We start from the raw sequence: 18387 nt of genomic DNA, 5'->3' as shown, positions 1-18387 counted from the left end.
CACCTTACAAACTGGGAGAAAGTCCCTGTCCTTTCCATCATTCAACTATCACACAGCTGCACTATAATCAGCTCCAGATGAAAGCTCTACTGTTGTTGCTGTCAAATGTGCAACACAGAGCAGCGCTGAACAGAGGAAAACACACAGAAGTCTTGAGTTGCCTGTCTTTTTGGTGCTCACAAGAAATATAATTCAGACCTTTTTTTAATCAACAATATTTTAATACCCTCATTTTACATCAATCTGAAATGCAATTAAGCAGTTTTATCAGCAGTGTAAAATAAAACAAGCCACTTTTAATCTCATTTTAGATAAGATTTACAGTATTTTGGTTCAAGTTGTTGCTAGGCGTTACTGATTGTACCGGACAGGGTCAAATCCTGCCATTGAATTTCTAAAGGAGTGGTCTGGAGTTATGGGGCTTAAGGTGGGGTGAAATTCCAAGGAGGGCCTCATGATAGGATTAAAGGAATCGTGGGATCGCTGTTAAGGTGAGGCAGATGGGTGGAAATGGTGCCTTGTCTCACATGAAAAGCAGCATGATGGAAAAGGGTTGAAACAGGAAAAAAATAGGAACATTTGTGAGTTAGGAGATCACACAGTAGACTCCTAACTCTCCTCTCATAAGATACAATCGTTGTCTGCATAAACATTTATTAGTTGTTCCCAGTTGTTCCCATTACATGACAGAAACAGGCTAACAGTTTCATATAAACAAAAGCAGACACATGAAAGGGCAGCAGAGGAAGTAATCCACTTTTCTGTGTGAGACGACAGGATGTAAAGAGTTTGAGAGAGTTGCTTCGGTGAGAATGAGCCCAACTTCCTGCCTTTGGCAGGTTTGCTGACTAAACACTGAGCAGATTCACAGAGGGTGAGAAAATGTTAAAAAACCTGCAGCTAAAACCCCTTATTCCACTCAGTTGGGCCATGTCAATGTGGGTGGCCAAGTCATATTTCCTAAAAAAAAGAAACTAAAAACACAGATCCAGGCACATAGGATGCCATTTGGCATCAAAATTGGGATGTGCCTTTAGATGTTCATTACAAAATGAAACACAATCTTTGACCTGTCGGGTAATCATATATTTAAAGCAGAAAAGACTGATGATCTTTTCATCTGATGAGTAGGATGAGAGTATTCATGACAAGTTAAATCCCCCAAAAAATATATTTTGGGGATTTTATGTGATAGACCAACACAAGGTAGAGTATAATTCTGGAAGGAGAGATAATAATTTTGTTCGGTTCAAAATAAAAAGAAGAAAAAAAAAGTTTTGCTTAATTTTGTTTTCAGATCCCTTTGTATCGACTCTCCATGTGTTTAGGTTTTGTTTAGTTATAACAATAATGCTAGTCACCATTTTTAACATTTTATTTGTAAAAAACAAAAACAACAACAACAACAGAAAAAACTTTTTCCTTCTACTTTGGAATTATACACTAATCTCTGGTGGTCAATCACATAGAATCAAAGTAAAATACTTTGAGGTTTGTAGTTGTATTGTGGCAAAACATCAAAAATAATGACAATAATTTGAACTTGAATCTCTTTTATTAAGCATTTAGATAATAGATTGCTTAAATCAGAAAACATTAAAACTTCTACGTGTGACTCCTGCATACATGGAGTTACAACTTCTAACATAGTGCATACTTTCGGCTGAAGAGCTTGACATCACAATCATATACTTTATATGAAGGCTCATGGGGCATTTTGTGGATTCGAAGGAACGCTGGGCCTGGTGTTGAGGTATTCCAAAACAAAAACCTGAAAGATCTTGTTCAGGTTCTGAATTGTGGAGCGATCCAGGTTTTCTTCGTTGTCGTCAAATGTGTGCCACACAGACGGGAAGGGATAGGGTATGAGGTGGAGGATCCGAACACCTAAATCAGATAGAGTGGGGGGCAGAATTAGGTTTAAAAAAAGAATAAGAAAGAAAGTGATCATACACTAATTGGAAGGCAAGGTTGTTCTTATGCGGCTGGTACAGACCTCTGTTTAGGAACGGTATATGATCGTCAAGAATACGACCGACTGGACGATCAGGCCAGAAGTACTGCACACTGTTAGGATGCTCAACAAGCTGGTTCATAGAATGCAGACGTTTTTCTGAGTTTAGAAATGGAAAGAAAATGTGCAACTGTTTAGTTGGAAAAAAAAGAAAAAAAAATTATTTATCTTTTAAATGAATTACTTTATTAGTGGTGTTTGGATACAGTCTGATGCAACCGAAGCTGGGCTGCCAGGAGGAACAAAGTAACTTATAGGGGCTGCAGAGATCCACAGCTCATGTAGGAGAATCCAGCTACAGGCTAACTAATAGTTGCGTAATCCACAAATCTGGCCTTATTTTGAAAAGAAAAATTCATTGTTGGAAAAAAAAAAGCCACGAGTCATCCTCTCTACTGAGTGCATAAAACATGCACAGCAGTGCATCTTTTATCATCATGTACTGCGTTCAAAGAGAAACCCCAGATCTTCATTTGTTCAAGATGTTTCAGATGATTCTGCAAGTCACTGATTTTATCTACCAAAGTTCATTTGTGTTGACATCTTCGCTATGCACCTGAACAGGTTCAACAGGCTGCTTACACATCAGGGTTAAATGCAAAGATATAATCTATTATTCTAGTTTACTAAAAAAAAAAAAAAAAAAGAATTAGCATGTTCAATTCTGTCTTACTCTTGCAAGCAAACAATGTGGAGACAGTCTTCAGACATGAGTAAAACAAGGGAAGAGCTTTTGTTCTTGTGAGGTTTTTTTTTTGATCTACACTCATTTGTAATGATTATTTACCAATGTCCTGTAGTCTGGTGAGCCAGGTGGTGGTACTGGGGAACTGGTTTCCGAAGATGGGATGAGGGGCCCCGATAAGATCCAGCAGCACCAACAGGTCCTGCAGAGGTTAAGAAAAGGGAGAGGTGAACAACACAGACAAGTCAGATTTTCTCACGAGAAACTCTTGTCACGCATCCCAAAGATAAACTCTTTGACACAGAGCCAATCTTACGATAATCACATCCCATATGTGTGTTTTCAAGTATGACATCATGTGATCCATTGTCCAACTACCAGACATGACACACTTAACCACAAGACACACCAAACTCCCATTTATGCACACAGACACCACAGCTTCAGTAAAACGTACTGTGGAATGTCTTCATTTCTTGATATTATTTTTTGCTGTGGTTCCATTTTTTTCCATTTTTTTCTACGTTTACATTTTTCTATGTAAACGTAGAAAACACAACAAATGTGTTTTCATTTTTAATTTAAGATTATTACTGCTCAGAAAGTCAACTCTCTCAGTCCCTGTTGTGAAGATGAAGTGCATGTGAAGCACATGCCACCTACTGGCCAGTCAGTGTAAGTAAAAACGTCGCCAAACAATTGGCAAACAGAGAAACAGAAATGCAAATATCCTAGTCTATTGATTGTTATAAATGAAATCATGCATGATTTTTTTCTTTTACACACTCAAATATTTCAGAAAACTTTAACATCAGACAATATTATTGATATTATTTATATTTTATCATATATTTCAAAGTTAATATATGACTCAGTTGTTCAACTGTCCATCCATCCATTTTCTGTACATCCTTGTCCCAGTGTGGTCAGGAGGGGTGCTGGTGCCTGTCTCCATCGAACGTTTTGGGCAAGAGGCGGGGTACACCCTGGACAGGTCGCCAGTCTGTTGCAAGAGTTATTCAACTGATTCAAGAATTTAACAACTTTTTGAAAAGTAAAATTTAAAAAACCCACGAGAAACTATTGAAAACCATCAGGGTGTCATAACTGATTCATAAAAGGATAGTCATTCTCATCCAATGTAGACTGAATTGAGGAGGATGAACTGCTCTTTACCATGCCATGCAGTTGGTTGGTGTCTTCGGCTCCTTCGGGATGCGGGGTGGTCTCCATCTTCTCTGCCAGGTGGCGAGAGCCGTACAGCGAGTCCATGGAGGTCCACTGGAAAAGAGCCTCCTCACCGTCAAAGAAGATCAACTGCAGGGTCAGATTGGAGTTGGAGCTCTACATGGGGGTATAAGAAAAGAAACTCCTGTTACATTATTACTATTTCTAAAGATTTACTGCCATCTAGAGGTTCTGAGATTACATCAACACTCTCTCCATTAAGCATAATAAAAATAATCACACATTTTATTGTCTATTACGTTCATTATGAGCTTGTTGCATTGCAGTTGAGGTATTTGTAGTCAGTAAACAAGTATCCACTACTACTTGCTAGTTATTCACCAAACACAACTGAAATCTCAACATTTCCAACAATGCAAAATCTAACATTTTAAATGAATCTGGTGGAGGTACAATTCACAGTCTGGTTTTGTTACCTTCTGAGTCTTCAGTTCTTCATCCAGGGCTCGAGCCAACTCCAACATCATGGCGCATGGGACGGCTGAGTCTGTGGCGCCTTGAAACTCCCTCCCGTGCCACTGAGGGGGGTAATACTTGGAGTCGTAGTGACATGCAAGAACCAAGTGGCGCGTAGCCGACGGGTTCAGTGTGGCAACCAGGTTGGTGAAGGGCAGCGGTCCGTAGGGCGTTTGTGACTCGAAACTGTCCTCCGTTACTTCCCAGCCTGCTCCGAGGGAACCGAGGGTTGTTTTTATATGCTGTCAACACACAAACAAAGTGTTTGTAAAAACTCAGGTAACTTGAATTTACACCAAACCTGCATATAAAACATTGAAATTGTTTTCATTTTTCATTGTATTTTTCACATTAAACACAGTGTTTAATGCGCTGCTGGTATATATTAAAAATATTGAGAGTTCTTAATTTTCATGCATTTTATCAATAAAACACATACAAAGTCATATTTAATAAACTGTAATATGTATTCCAGTGAGGCTCGTTTGTCAGATCAAAAGTACTTATTGAAAATAATACCCTTTAAACGGGTAATAAACATACTTAAAATAAAACGTAAAAACATCAAGCATTCGTTAATAAGCTTAGTAAACTTACGTCCCGAACTGCCTGGCTGCCAGCAGAGCCCGGGTACCGGGTAACCAGCAATGGCTTAAGGTCCCTCTGCCACATTTGTGCCAGATCGGTGTGAGAGAGGGCAGCACGGATCTCGTCCTCACTCAGCTTAAGCGCTCTGTGCCTGAGCTGCAGAAGAATACAGACAAAGGAGGGATTCAATTAATATTCGGAGACGTGAAAAAAAGTTTAGGGAAAACTTGCTCCATTGTAAATCATACAATGGAGCAATTTCAAAACATTATCAGAACGAGCTATCATTATAATCACTGTTATACGTAGCAGACTACTTGTTGCGACATGAAGTGTTTTTTGTGATGACGAGTTGGGAAACAGCAAGAATGACACACCAGCCACTCAACTGCTGATCTCTGTGTCTCACGTGTCTCACAACAGCAACTGCTGTTTAGACCAACTCATAAAGGTAAGGGGGGTTTCTCATGTACGTAATCGTCATTTGAGTAAAAGATAAAGGTTTGTCATTCAAAATACAGCATGCATGCATGGATGGATGGATGGATGGACGGACGGACGGACGGACGGACGGACGGATGGATGGATGGATGGATGGATGGATGGATGGATGGACGGACGGACGGACGGACGGACGGACGGATGGACGGATGGATGGATGGATGGATGGATGGATGGATGGATGGATGGATGGATGGATGGATGGATGGATGGATGGATGGATGGATGGATGGGTGAATATTCTGAGTATTTGGAATTGCACTGATTAATTTACATAGTTGATTTAACTAAGCTAAGCTAAATTATTTCTAAAACGGTATATGTTCACTTAATTTTGTTGAGTAAGTTGTCATGTTGTCATTATATGCATTCCTCTGTAATATTAATATTTAACCAATTAGCTCCTCTGTATTTATTATTCAGCTTCCCTGACCCTGTCAGTTCCCCCCCCCCATCATCTGATTTCCTCACCTACATCCGATGGTTTCTCTCCTCTTCCTCGGTGTATATATACGCAGCTCTCTGGTTTTAATGTTTACGTATTACTGGTCCCTTCCACAACATGATCTGTCTTCTAAAGCTGTTGTCCTGGTTACTCCCTGTTTCCCTGTGTGCCATAAATTCATCTTGTTTCTTACTTTATAAACGTTCTACTTTTTTCCACATTCAGTCTCTGTGCTTCAAGGTCCTTTTCAAACCTTGCATAAACACGATAAAGCATGGCAAAATTGAATTTCATTGTATTATACACATTGTCAAACTCATTGTTTTCTCAATGATCGGTTGAAAACATCGCATGGAACAAGTTACAACTGTGTTAAGAGATATTGATTATTATTGACTTTGAACATACACATACACACACACACACAAAGCTTTATTTAGTAAAGGATAAATCCAGAGAACAGGCATATTGAAAAATATTGATGCTTTCCTGTTTATAATAATTCAGTTGTAGTTACCGCAGATGTCTTTACATTTTTTTTTATTTTACAGAAAAAATAAACATATTGATCCTTCAGTCCTATTCCTCTTTGGTCCCAAAGTTCACCTGAGAACCATGGTTGTCCTGGAAACAAACCACCACTTGACGTAGGAACTGAACAGCCGTCAGTGGGCAGCTGAGGCCATGCACCCCGATCTACTGACTCTGCAATATACTTATATCTTCCCTATATTCCAGATGTTTTTTAGGTTAGAAACTTTTTAGAGACAGAATCTAAAACTGTCCTTAAAAACTTCTGACCATTTTAGATTCCTATGTTATTTTTATTTACAAAATCAGTGGTATTGAATTGATCATGCATGAGTAAACAATTCAGAATAGAGTAAAAATATTCATTATTGTCACACAATGAAAATGTAGGTGTAGCAGCAGCAAAGTGACAGGCAATCAAGGCTTATGTTCACACAAAGATATACTGTAGGTATGCAAATATATATATTAAAAAAAGCAATATTAGCAATATACTATTCAGTAAAGGCCAAATGACAACATAAAATACTGTGCAGTTATCAAAAAATAGCACACTCTGATGCAATTTGACTTAGAATTAAAAAGTGATAACATATTACAAATAGTGTCAACACAGCCTAAAAAACAAGTCTGTGATTTGCCTATGATTTTTTTGATAGCAAAAAAAAAAAAAACTGTAATATAAGCAGACTATCCACTTCTCCAAAATTTGCTCAAGATTTTAGAGTAGGCTAAATGCTCTTTGTGTACGTCAAATGAGCATTCACTCATTCCTTGGTGAAAATGGCATTCGGGCACATTTTCTTCCGCAAAAACAATGACCTGCAGAACCTGTTTGGAGCTTTATTTGGACGCACTCTGGCTGACTCATACATCCATTCTGTAATTGCAGCACAGTGGCACATAAGATGTAATTATGTGGCCACTGTGGTTGAATACAAGTCTGGAGACCAGTGAGCTCAGAGAGGGTTAAAAAGTAGGGTCTATTTAAGGTCTATATATTCAAAGACCACTTGGGGGATCAAAGAGGATGACTGTGCTGCCATAGCAACTAGTTAAAGGGGAGAAGAGATGAACACAGATTCGTGAACATGAACACCAGCCGTATCCAGGTGGACCTTAATAAGGACGGTGGACGAGGATTGATGAAGCAGCATCAGATTTATCATTTTCTCATAAAATCCTGACACTAGCTCTTGGTAATGTGATTGTAAATAATAGCACCTAAAGTGCAGATAAACTGCATTGATTTTAAACGTGGCCACAACAAAACATAATAAACACAGACGTAAAGATGTTTTCCTACAGAACACAGAGACTTTTAAGTGGACAGGAACCAAATAATATGAGAATCAGACTAATTAAAACAACATTTAGATTGTGAAACTCATTTCTGATCGTGTAAAAAACTAAGAGAGTTCCCCAGACAGCCGCCGTGTAACCTAAGACAGCATACGTGAATTAATCATCTTTAATTGATTTACCTTTTCCTCTGTCCAAGGGACTCCATGGGTGTGAAGAATGAATGTCAGCCCGATTAATGCAGCATAAAATGAACGCATTATGGAAATCCTTTGGCTTCGCTCAGCCATCGATGTTGTCGCTCCTTTCCACATTCCTGTCTCTATCTCAGAGGGAGCTTTCAGATCATGTGAAAGGCAGGAGGGGAGTGCCCAAGGCTCCCAGCTTCACGGCGCGTCACCGAGGTCCGCACGCACACACACACACACACACACACACACAAACAAACATTTGTGTGCATTCGCGGGCAACACAAAGAGCCTTTAATACGGTTTTGAAACTTAAAATATGAAATAAAATACTAAAATAGATATTTCAGTAATGCCTGCGGATCTTAGATCTCTTTTTTAAATGTTATTTTTGCTTATTTTTTTATTTTTGTACAAACTATTACGTACACTTTTTTTTTTTTGTAAATATATCAATATTAAAATAGCATTTTAGAAACAAAATTGAAAAAAAAGTAAATAAATAAAGAGAAAAAAGAACAAATAGAAAGGTAAAAAAAAAAAGCCACAATATTTACGTCACTCACCACGTGGTGTCATTTCCACGTGGTCAAACCCGGAAGTTTTCATCGCGCGCCTCATATGCCAACCTCTGTTGACGGTCCGTTCATTTAGCAGACAACTCGACGTGGTTTTAGATTGTATCCAGACGTGCTTTTTTATGCTTATCTGAAGAAATGGCTCAGGAAGTGTGCAGCTTGAAGGCGCGGCTTGAGGAGAAAGAAAAGGAGATCGCTGATCTCAAGAATAAACTGGCTCAGCTTGAAAAGGTATTGAAGTATTAGAAAAAATATATAAGATTATGATATAACCTTGGTGAAACGCTGATGTAATCGATTGACATTAATGTGTTGTTGTAACATAGCATAATCTACTGCATGCCTTCAGAAGATTTTGATTTTGATTTTTTTTTTTAGAAGCTCCATCTTCAGATATTTTAAAACTGACAACAGGACTTGGACTTTTTTAGTTTAAGTTACAAAAAACTACAACCAAATTCATTCATTACGTTTGAAGGACGCAGTCTAAGTTACAAATTATTTAGATTCAGATTTATTCGTATCCCCAATGGGCAATTGATGTTACAGCAAGTATAAAAACTAAAAGACAAAGTATCAAAGATTGAAAAAGTAAATGCCAAACATAATTCAATGTGTCTTTCAAAAGATACCATTTCTTCCATGGATATTAGAGGTTTTTATGCCGAGTTGCAATAAAGTAGTAACTTGAGCCCTTGCAGGTCTTTATCTAATCTTAAGACTGAACCCATGAGACTCAATAAAAGTTCGCTTTGAAGTTGCTCTTAATGCAAAGTTTGGAAGCTGGGCTGGAGTATTTCTGCATGGATTTTGCATGTTCTTCCTGTGGATTCTCTCCGGGTACTCCGGCTTTCTCCCACAGTCCAAAAACGTGGTATGAATGTGTGTGTGTGTTTATCCTGTGTGTGTCTATGTGATGCCCTGTGATTGACTAACGACTTGTGCATGGTGTACCCTTCCTCTCACCCAGTGGCTGCTAGAGATAGGCACCGACCTCTTTCCAGATGTGAAAATATATTTCTTATTATTTAATTTCCTTTAATGTAAATAGCTTGCGTTTGTTATAATTAGGGACTTTTTAATAAATATATGGTTTATTATTAGTGCATTGTTTGATAGCTACAAGACTTGGTCTTCATCGACTATATCGATTTTAAGTAAACTGGATAAAAATTTTACCTTTGCCAATAGTTAATCTGCTAATTTCATTGATTAATTCGTGTAAAAGTTACTTCAAGTACAAATGAACATACCAGAAGCTGATTTCATCCATTGCTCTAGTAAAATACATTTATAATGTAGAACTCATTGCCTTGGGATGGATATGAAGGTCTTTCTATAGTAGGACATGACAGTGAGTACCATATTATAAAACCCTGCTTGTGCGCTAACAGAGTCACACCTCAGTGCTGGAGCTGCAGGACAAAGTGACACTGCTCAGTCCCCTAACAGCCAAACCAGCACTCAGCAATGAGGACATCATGCGCTACAGCAGACAGCTTCTCCTGCCCGAGCTTGGTGTAAAAGGTACCCATGCAGACAACAGGGAGGTTATGACATTTAAAGTTTTTGATAAGATTATTTGAGCTGAGAGATTCTGTACTCTTTTCAGGCCAGCTGAACTTATCCGGAGCATCGGTGCTGATTGTGGGCTGTGGAGGACTAGGCTGCCCACTCGCCCAGTACCTAGCGGCAGCAGGTGTTGGTGGGTAGACCAATGCAGATTATGATGGAGCTACAGTAGAAGTTGGGAAAGTATTGCATCTTGGGTCGACAATAAGTTTAAAAAATGTTGATATCGTGGCTGTAAGTTAGTTTGTAGCACAATACGGACGGTAATGACAAACTGTCCCTCGCAGGGCGCCTTGGTCTGCTGGACTATGATGAGGTGGAGCTCAGCAACCTCCACAGGCAGGTTCTTCATGGAGAGGAGAATCAGGGCCAGGCTAAGGCTCTGTCTGCTGCTAGGGCAGTTAAAAGGTAAGACTTGAATGACTATAAGTTTTTTTCAAGTTTTTCTGCGTTAAATCGATCTTCATGTATTATGGCTGGTAAATGCTAAGAAAATGTAGTAATTTGTGTCTGTTTGTGTCATTTTTCACCCTCTGGTTTCTGTGCAAAGTACGCTGGCGCTTTAGAGTCTCGCCACAAGTTATATCCAGCCCTGCTTTTCTCCTCACTCCACAAATATTTTGTAAACATGTTATTTCAGAAGCTTGTTTGTGGGCCTTTCTAGCCCAACAGTGGGCTTACTGTGGGCTTCGCGGATGTCACATCAACTCAGCCACATGGGGGCGACATTAACCTGTGCACTCATTGAAGCTACTTCTACATTTATGTCCTGCATATTATAAAAGTTAGATAGATCAAGAAATGGTAAAATTGGAATATATTGGAGTATAGTTTTTGTTTCAAAGTTTATCCGCTATCTTAATTATTAAACTAAGAAGCACAAACATGTTTTTGATGTGTTTGCTTTTTGTTGTTCTGTCGATTCAGTAGTGATTTAAGCTAAACTCCCAGCATGGATTTGTTGTTGAACTTTAACTAAGCTGAGGGATAAGTGTGTTGCTTAAAATATATTTCCAATTTCTGTAAGAAAGATGAGAACCTTAAAATGCTTTGTCTGGATGTGTCTCTACAGGCTGAACTCTACCGTGGAGTGTATTCCCTACCATCTGCAGCTCTCACCAGAGAACGCCTTGCAGCTCATTCTACAGTATCCTCAGGCTACATCTGTTACCTGTCAAAAGCTAAGATGCTGTCAGTATAAATCCTACTTGCAGTTCCTGTCAAGAATGTTGTAATAATTTTAGGTTTTTCATGTCGTATCTGAGTCGCTCTTTTTTCCAGGCTGGAATGATTATACAACATACTTCAGTGAGTTATATCAAGCAACAACAGGAATGCACAAGTTTTAAATGTATTGAGTATTTTCTGCATTTTGGGTCCAAACTCGGGCTGCACTACTGGCTGCAAAAGTCGGTTGCATTTTTGCTTTCCAAAAAGAATTTCCCCGGTTCTAATCCTGGGTTGGGGTCTAACTGCATGGAATTTGCATGTTCTCGCCATGCATGTGTGGGTCCTCTCTGGGAACTCTGACTTCCTCAGACAGTCCAAAAACATGACTGTTGCTCTAAATTGTGCTTGGATATGAGTGTGTCTCTGCACCGTTGTTTGTACTGTTTGTCTAATTTATCTCTGCGTATCGATCTGTTCAATGTCTATCGGAGATGAGTGAGGACAAAAAGAATAGACAATGTATGGATCCAAATTGTTCATACAGACCCATATCCAGACACTTCTGCCAATATTTGGTTATTCATCTCTTAGCATATGTCAAGCTTCTACCATAATTATGTCAAATCACTTGACCGCTCCCTCTTGGCCAAACTAGTAGTAGAGTTAATCTGGTTTTAAAGAAGTTGCATACATTTTCATCAAGGTTGAAGTTTGTGTGACTCCAGAGGCCTACATTTAGACATTTTAATATTGTAATAAAAATCTACAGACGGAATAACCTGGGCATTCAATACATGCAGGTACTCAGCAGCCTCGCCACTAGGGATGATTGGTGCATCACTTCATGTACCACTTTTCTTACCCTGATGAACCCACCTCTTTGGAACAGTGCAAATCTGCACTCAGCAGACCTTGCATGTTGCAACATTTTTTGCTATTAATCACCCTAATCAGAGGTTTTTGTAAGGCTGTGCTACTGTTCAATCCCAATCCTCGAATTCCCTTGTGGAGCTGCTGTTAACGTTATGAACATACAGTAACTGCGTTTCACCAAAGGTTTAAGGGATTCGCAATTACATTCTTTCAAAAAAAAAAAAAAGAAAAAAGATCCAACCACATTTTTCGCTCAGATTTGATGGTCGCCCTTTATACTGAAAGTTTTAATAATGCGTTGGACAGCTCTTAAATCAATTTGGGTAGCTTCCACAATCTCCGTAGATGTTTTTATTTGACAGATAAATGATCACAGGATGTGTCTTCTGACAAGGTTGTTTAAGAAATAAGAAACTACACACTGCATCAGTCAGGCTTAAGTAACTATGACATGATAATCTAGGCAGTAATTAATCAATGTGAGGCTCTGATCTGTTTGCTTGGTTAAATCCAGCTGCCGACTTTTTTGGATACACAGTGTATAATAAAGGTTGAACTAAATCATGAAGACCCTTAAAATTAATTGCATATGTGGCCTTGAGGGCCGTGTGTAACCCTGGGTTGAGAAATATAATCCAACTCATCTGTTAAGTCTCAATCGAGTTTATAATTAGTTGCACAAAAACTATTTTGTTATCCTAATAAAATTTAAGCGATTTTGGATGATACCTTGACTCCTCATGCCTCATGTATGACATTGTGGCTGACTGTTCAGACAACGTTCCCACACGTTATCTGGTAAATGACGCCTGCGTGCTCAGCGGCAAACCTTTGGTATCAGCGAGTGCTTTGCGAATGGAGGGACAGGTAGGCTGTGGGGATATTCTTGTTCCCCCTCACTACGCCCAGCTTAATGAGATCTACTGCATTAACTGTGTGTGTGTGTGCGTAAGCAGTTGACTGTATATAACTACTGCGGAGGCCCTTGCTACAGATGTTTATATCCACTTCCCCCACCTCCAGAGACGGTAACCAACTGTTCAGATGGAGGGGTGTTAGGAGTAGGTGAGTTCCCCCCCTCACCCTCCTCTCTCACTTTTTTACTTTTATCTGAAGCCATTAAGTTTGTGAATGTAAATAATTGTTATTTAAACTTTTTTTTCTTATTTATTCCAGTTCCAGGTATAATGGGGTGCTTCCAAGCCTTAGAGGTCCTCAAAATTGCCTCAGGGCAAGGTTGTATCCTTTATCTTTCCACTCCCTTGTCCCACTTCACTTGCAGAACCCTCCTTTGCCTTTTTGTTTCTTTGTTTCAAAGTATTTTGCTGTGTCATTGGGATATGCCAACAATAAAATTCTCAGAAAGATTCCATTGTAATAATGCCTTGTGCTTGTCTGATAAGCAAACAAAAACAGAAATATTATGTCTACATTTTCTGAGCTCTGCTTTCCATTTGTTTGCCATTGTCTTGTTAAACTGCAGGGATTTATCCCGACTCGCAGGAGAGAACAGGCTTGCTCTATCCTGCCCTTTGTGTTGCATTGTCAGCCGCACGCTGACACCTGGCTATGATGCGTCATTCAGGAAAGTGTTGCGCTTTTTTCCCACCAATACTGCCTGAATGTTGCCATGCTCTTACAACACCAGTGGGAGACATGTTAGGCAATTCTCTGAATCTTTTTAAAAAAGTAACCTTTCCCTTGACTGGGTGTGCCAGCTTCCTGCGGTCAGCAGCTGCTGATGTTTGACGCTCAGGGTTTTAGATTCAGGCCCATCAGGCTGCGGCCCAAGCAGGTTGACTGCGCGGTGTGTGGAGAAAGCCCCAGTGTGACGCAACTGATTGACTACGAGGCTTTCTGTGGGTCTGCTGCCACAGATAAGGTTGGTCATTACAGGAGCTTATCACAGCGGTCCTATGCAATCATGAAAAGTATGGAATATGATTGTCATTTTCCAAATCTACATAAGTGTAGTATAAAGATGATTAACTGGAGTTTCACAATTATTTTACACAATCCTCTATCTAAAAGACTGAAGGACATATATTGCCATAAATAGGTACCATAAAATTCCAAAAGATGAAAGTATGGACAGCATGTGGCAGGTTTTCTACACAGAACTACTGTGAGGGAAAAGTGGGTGTGAACAATCTCTCTGTTGGAAATACTTTTATTTCCAGGGTTATAAATTTGTTGAAATCTTGGATTTAATGGAAGAACCAATTCAAACCAGATGGAAGAGGACAAAACATGCTTTGGCTACAAAAGATGATTCAAGCAGGGAGTAAACTGCCAGACTTCCCAAAGTGTTGTTTGTGAGCATAAAGTTTACCTTCTAATAAAATATTTTCTTTTAGCTTCAGTCTTTATTTTTGTGTCCTCTTTAAATATAAAACATTCACTTATATCTATAGATTAAAAATGACTCTTTCCAAGCATTCTTCCGGAATGCTTAGTCTTGATGACTAGCTATGTGTATTTTCTACATTTATTTATGTATAGTGATAAATATCACAACAAAAGCACTAAGTTGGCAAGATCAGCAGATAAGATCGGTTTCACATGTAAGCATTGGCTGACCATCGATACACCAAAATTAAGGAAATCCGGGCCAATTGATCTTCCACATACGTAGGAATAGCTTAAGTTGACTTTTTAGAGTCAACATGTTTTTGGAGAAGTTAGCTTCCTTAGTAGTTGGTCTTATAGAGTTGAAATGGTGTGACAGATGGTGTCGGATTGTTTTGTCATCACTACAGAGCAGTTCAGCCCTCAAACCAAACCGAATATGTGGAGAAAAGTGAGACTTCACTGACTGCACGGCTTTTTAATTACTATGTCGACCGTTGTTTGGACACAAAGGGATGCTAAAGCCAACGCTCATCAAAGTAACAATGCTATTTAAAACTCGAGTGAATATTATGTTTATCTGGACAAACCACCATCGTTACTCTGAACAGCTTATATTGAAGTTGGAGACTTTGCGATTGCTACCTCTTGGGTGGCCATTGTGGTCCAGTGTTTGCCATTCCAAACATAATGTCATTCTTAGTAACTATGAGCTTTTTTCTTAACTGCCTTTTGCACCTTTCTTTCTTTGTTTATTTCTTTCATTCCAAAGGAAAAGTTGTAAAAAATTATGTTCTATAGATTTTGAAAAAGAAATGATCTAGTTGGTCCAGATGCCAAAAAGCATAAAAATGTATCCTTTTATCAAACCGCCTCAGAAGTTCAACATTGTATCGTTTCTTGATTTGTGGAAAAATATGAAGAATAAACTCAGTTTTGAAAACATTTTATGCTGAAATGCCCAGGACATTCTAAAAAGCAATACAGAGGTTAAGAGATTTTAATCTGGAAAATGTAATTTTTAAAATGAAAAATTTGTGATAATCCCGTAGATACATTTGTCATATTCTTCACATTAGTACCCATAGAGTTAAATGTGGTTGATATCTTGTTCTCTTTTCAGTGTCGCAAGCTTAACCTCCTGTCCAAAGACCAGAGGATCACAGTGCAGGTAAAGTATTGCACATATTTCGGAACAGTTAAGTCATTGCGTGACTCCCTGTATTTAGTGCCATTTATTCTGTGATTACTCACAATTTTCTCAGTTTTAATGCGCATTCATAAGCAGATTACATCTCAGCTCTGACCCAACCTCAAATGGGAAAGGGTTGAAAATGTGCCTGTAGATTTTCTACGAGAAAGAACATTTTCTCCTTGGCACAGAGAGAAGTGGTAGCGGATTGCATCTGTTTATATTTCAGCAGATTTGGTGCTTTGAAACCCGCTGAGTCATTAAGCCCAGAGATGGGGATCATGATTGATTGGGGTTCAACTGTAATTATGCGAGGGACTCCATTTAGAAACAGTTTTGCTTCCTGTGATTTAAACCAAAGCTGTTAAGCTGTTCATTTGACTTCAAAATTGCAAGTCCAGGCAATTTTTAACATTTACTGAGTCATTTTGGTTTCCCTCTTTAACTTAAGATACAAATCTACATACTTTACTTTGAAATTTAAGAGCCCCCACGCTGTTCTATTAAAGCATTAATCAGATTATTATTTAAAAGTGTATTAAATTTGTAATTAATTTTCATCCATCCATCCATTTTCTTAACACCCTTGTCCCTTAATGGGGTCGGGAGGGTTGCTGGTGCCTATCAGAAGTGAAAAAAAAAAGCCTTTTTAATACAGATATGCCGGCCCCCTGAAAAAGTATGTCTGTGTACTATACAGTGAATGAATTCAGTACTTGGTGGAGGCTCTTTTTGCATAAATTGGTGGCAAGACATGAAAGCTGTCAGCTTGTGGATCTGTTAAGGGAGCCCAGGTTGCTCTGTCTTCCTCTTGATAATACCCCTCAGACTCTCTATTGAGTTTAGGTCAGATGCTTAGATCCAGCACAGTGATACCGTGGCCATTAAAGCAGGTATTTGTACTTTAGTCAGTTTGGACAAATGCCTAGTCCTGGTGGAAAATGAACTCAGCCTCCCCATAAAACTTGTCAGCAGAAGGAAGCATGAAGCGATTTAAATTTCCTGGTCGAGGGCTGCTCTGACTTTGGACTTGATCAAACACAGTGGACCAACACCAGCAGATGACTTGGCTCTACAAGTCAGCCTCACTCATGTATGTGCCTTTTCTAAATGTTTGACTATAATTCCAGGAATATAAATCGGTAGTGGATAATTCGGGACTTCATATTTTGCTCGATGTCCGCCCTCTTGTGGAAGTGGATATATGCCACTTGCCCTTCTCTCTCAGTATCCTTTTGCCTTGTAGTGGAAGCATACCATTTGAAAAAAAAAATCTTCCTGCTTACTGTTTTTGTACAATTCTTCTCCTTAATTGCTACCAGATATCCCCCTCTCCGGCTTAGAGCAGAGAAAGAGTGAAGATATCCAGTTACTTCAGCAAAGAATCGTCCAACTGAAGCAGCAGATGGCAGGTGACTGCCAGCCGCCAGGTACAGCACCGCTTATAATCTGCATCTGTGGTTAAAAACAAACGGGCTCGTCGAGCCACTTTCTCATATTCATGACCTGCTGTGGTCTCATGCTGCAGGAACGGAGGCTTAGGTTGGTCGGGTTGTAATGGAGTTGCTAGGTGACCTTTTCCAAAACAAGTACAGTCAACCTGAGTCGTTGCTCAGCTCTGGAGAAATTAATATTCAAAATATTATTTTGGGGGGATTCTTATTAAGGAAGATAAATTTAGCTTTTTGATCTTTGTTAGTTTTAGTGCTGAACTTTTTATATCATTTTACAAAATTCAGTCTATTGAAACTCTTCTTAGTCAGTCTTGCTTCCTTGAAGCATTTCGACATTCAGGAAATGCAGCTTGAAAACATATTGAGCCTCAGTGAAGGTTGCCTGCTCATTGATTTTTGCTCTGTGGTTTCTTCTAGTTTATGTCATCTGTAAGCTGGGTAATGACTCCCAGAAAGCAGTGCAGGTACTGGAGAAAATGAGTGGATCAGAACTGGACAGTATCACGGTGAAAGATGTCTGTGGAGGACTTATGGCCTGGGCAACGAAGATCGATCCAAGATTTCCACAATATTGATGCAATATAATATTATTTGCTCGTAATAAACGTTTATATTTTCCTCCTGTCGACTGTTTTTATTCATATGCTGTCCGTTCTACAAATGTCTCCAATGTCATCACTCTATTTCACAATTTTTCACATGGAGTGTTATGATGGGCAGGTTCCCACATTTTGTTTTGTTTTGTAATAGACTGTGAGTAGGCAGCTGGATTACTTGCAGGCATTGTAATTGCAAAATCAAGTTTCTCTTCCTTTTCTTTTAAAGCCAGTTTTTAACATAATTCTTAACTGTGGGAAGCAAATGTATCATATAATGTGATTAAACTCAGCCATACTTATTTATGGACTTCTATCATTTTAAATCAAAATGAACATTTCAGCAATCTAGAAGACGATGCGATCTAAAGTCAACTTGTCAATTATCTTAAATGTTATTCTCTCTGGGATGAATGATGTCAAAGATATCATTCATCATCAAGTATGTTGCCTTAAAAGGACTATTGTTTGTAGTCATACATTTCATTGAAGTTAGTGAAAATGAAAATGTCCCACATACTTATCAAATAATTTTAAGTACGGAAAATGTCAGGGATATGAAGTATTTAAATGATGTCTTGTTAAAAAGATCTATTTAGACAACTGTCACTGAAATGCCAAACGCCCAAAGTCATCTTACCAATT

General features: G+C 38.9%; 2 protein-coding genes across 2 annotated transcripts; one reads left to right on the top strand and one right to left on the bottom strand.

The window, feature by feature from the left end:
- Positions 1–1536: 1536 nt before the first annotated feature.
- On the bottom strand, positions 1537–8160 carry qpct (glutaminyl-peptide cyclotransferase). Its single transcript, XM_008399550.3, has 7 exons — positions 7953–8160; positions 5001–5147; positions 4364–4645; positions 3876–4043; positions 2802–2901; positions 1997–2113; positions 1537–1887 (listed from the first exon to the last, which is right to left on the bottom strand). Exons 1-7 carry the CDS (start codon positions 8082–8084, stop codon positions 1706–1708), a joined length of 1128 nt encoding a protein of 375 aa, XP_008397772.1. The 5' UTR covers positions 8085–8160; the 3' UTR covers positions 1537–1705.
- A 375-nt stretch (positions 8161–8535) lies between these two features.
- mocs3 (molybdenum cofactor synthesis 3) lies at positions 8536–17764 on the top strand. Its single transcript, XM_008399552.3, has 13 exons — positions 8536–8767; positions 9931–10063; positions 10149–10241; positions 10396–10516; positions 11181–11255; positions 12901–13018; positions 13108–13216; positions 13328–13390; positions 13870–14033; positions 15624–15671; positions 16823–16919; positions 17015–17122; positions 17564–17764. The coding sequence occupies exons 1-13, from the start codon at positions 8675–8677 to the stop codon at positions 17719–17721; spliced, it is 1380 nt and encodes a 459-aa protein (XP_008397774.1). The 5' UTR covers positions 8536–8674; the 3' UTR covers positions 17722–17764.
- Positions 17765–18387: the final 623 nt, after the last annotated feature.

This window comes from Poecilia reticulata, chromosome 22 (assembly GCF_904066995.2).
Source record: "Poecilia reticulata chromosome 22, P_reticulata-male-v2, whole genome shotgun sequence".
Taxonomy (NCBI): domain Eukaryota; kingdom Metazoa; phylum Chordata; class Actinopteri; order Cyprinodontiformes; family Poeciliidae; genus Poecilia; species Poecilia reticulata.
Note: the sequence above shows the minus strand (reverse complement) of the source record. Positions and strands in the feature narration are given on the sequence as shown.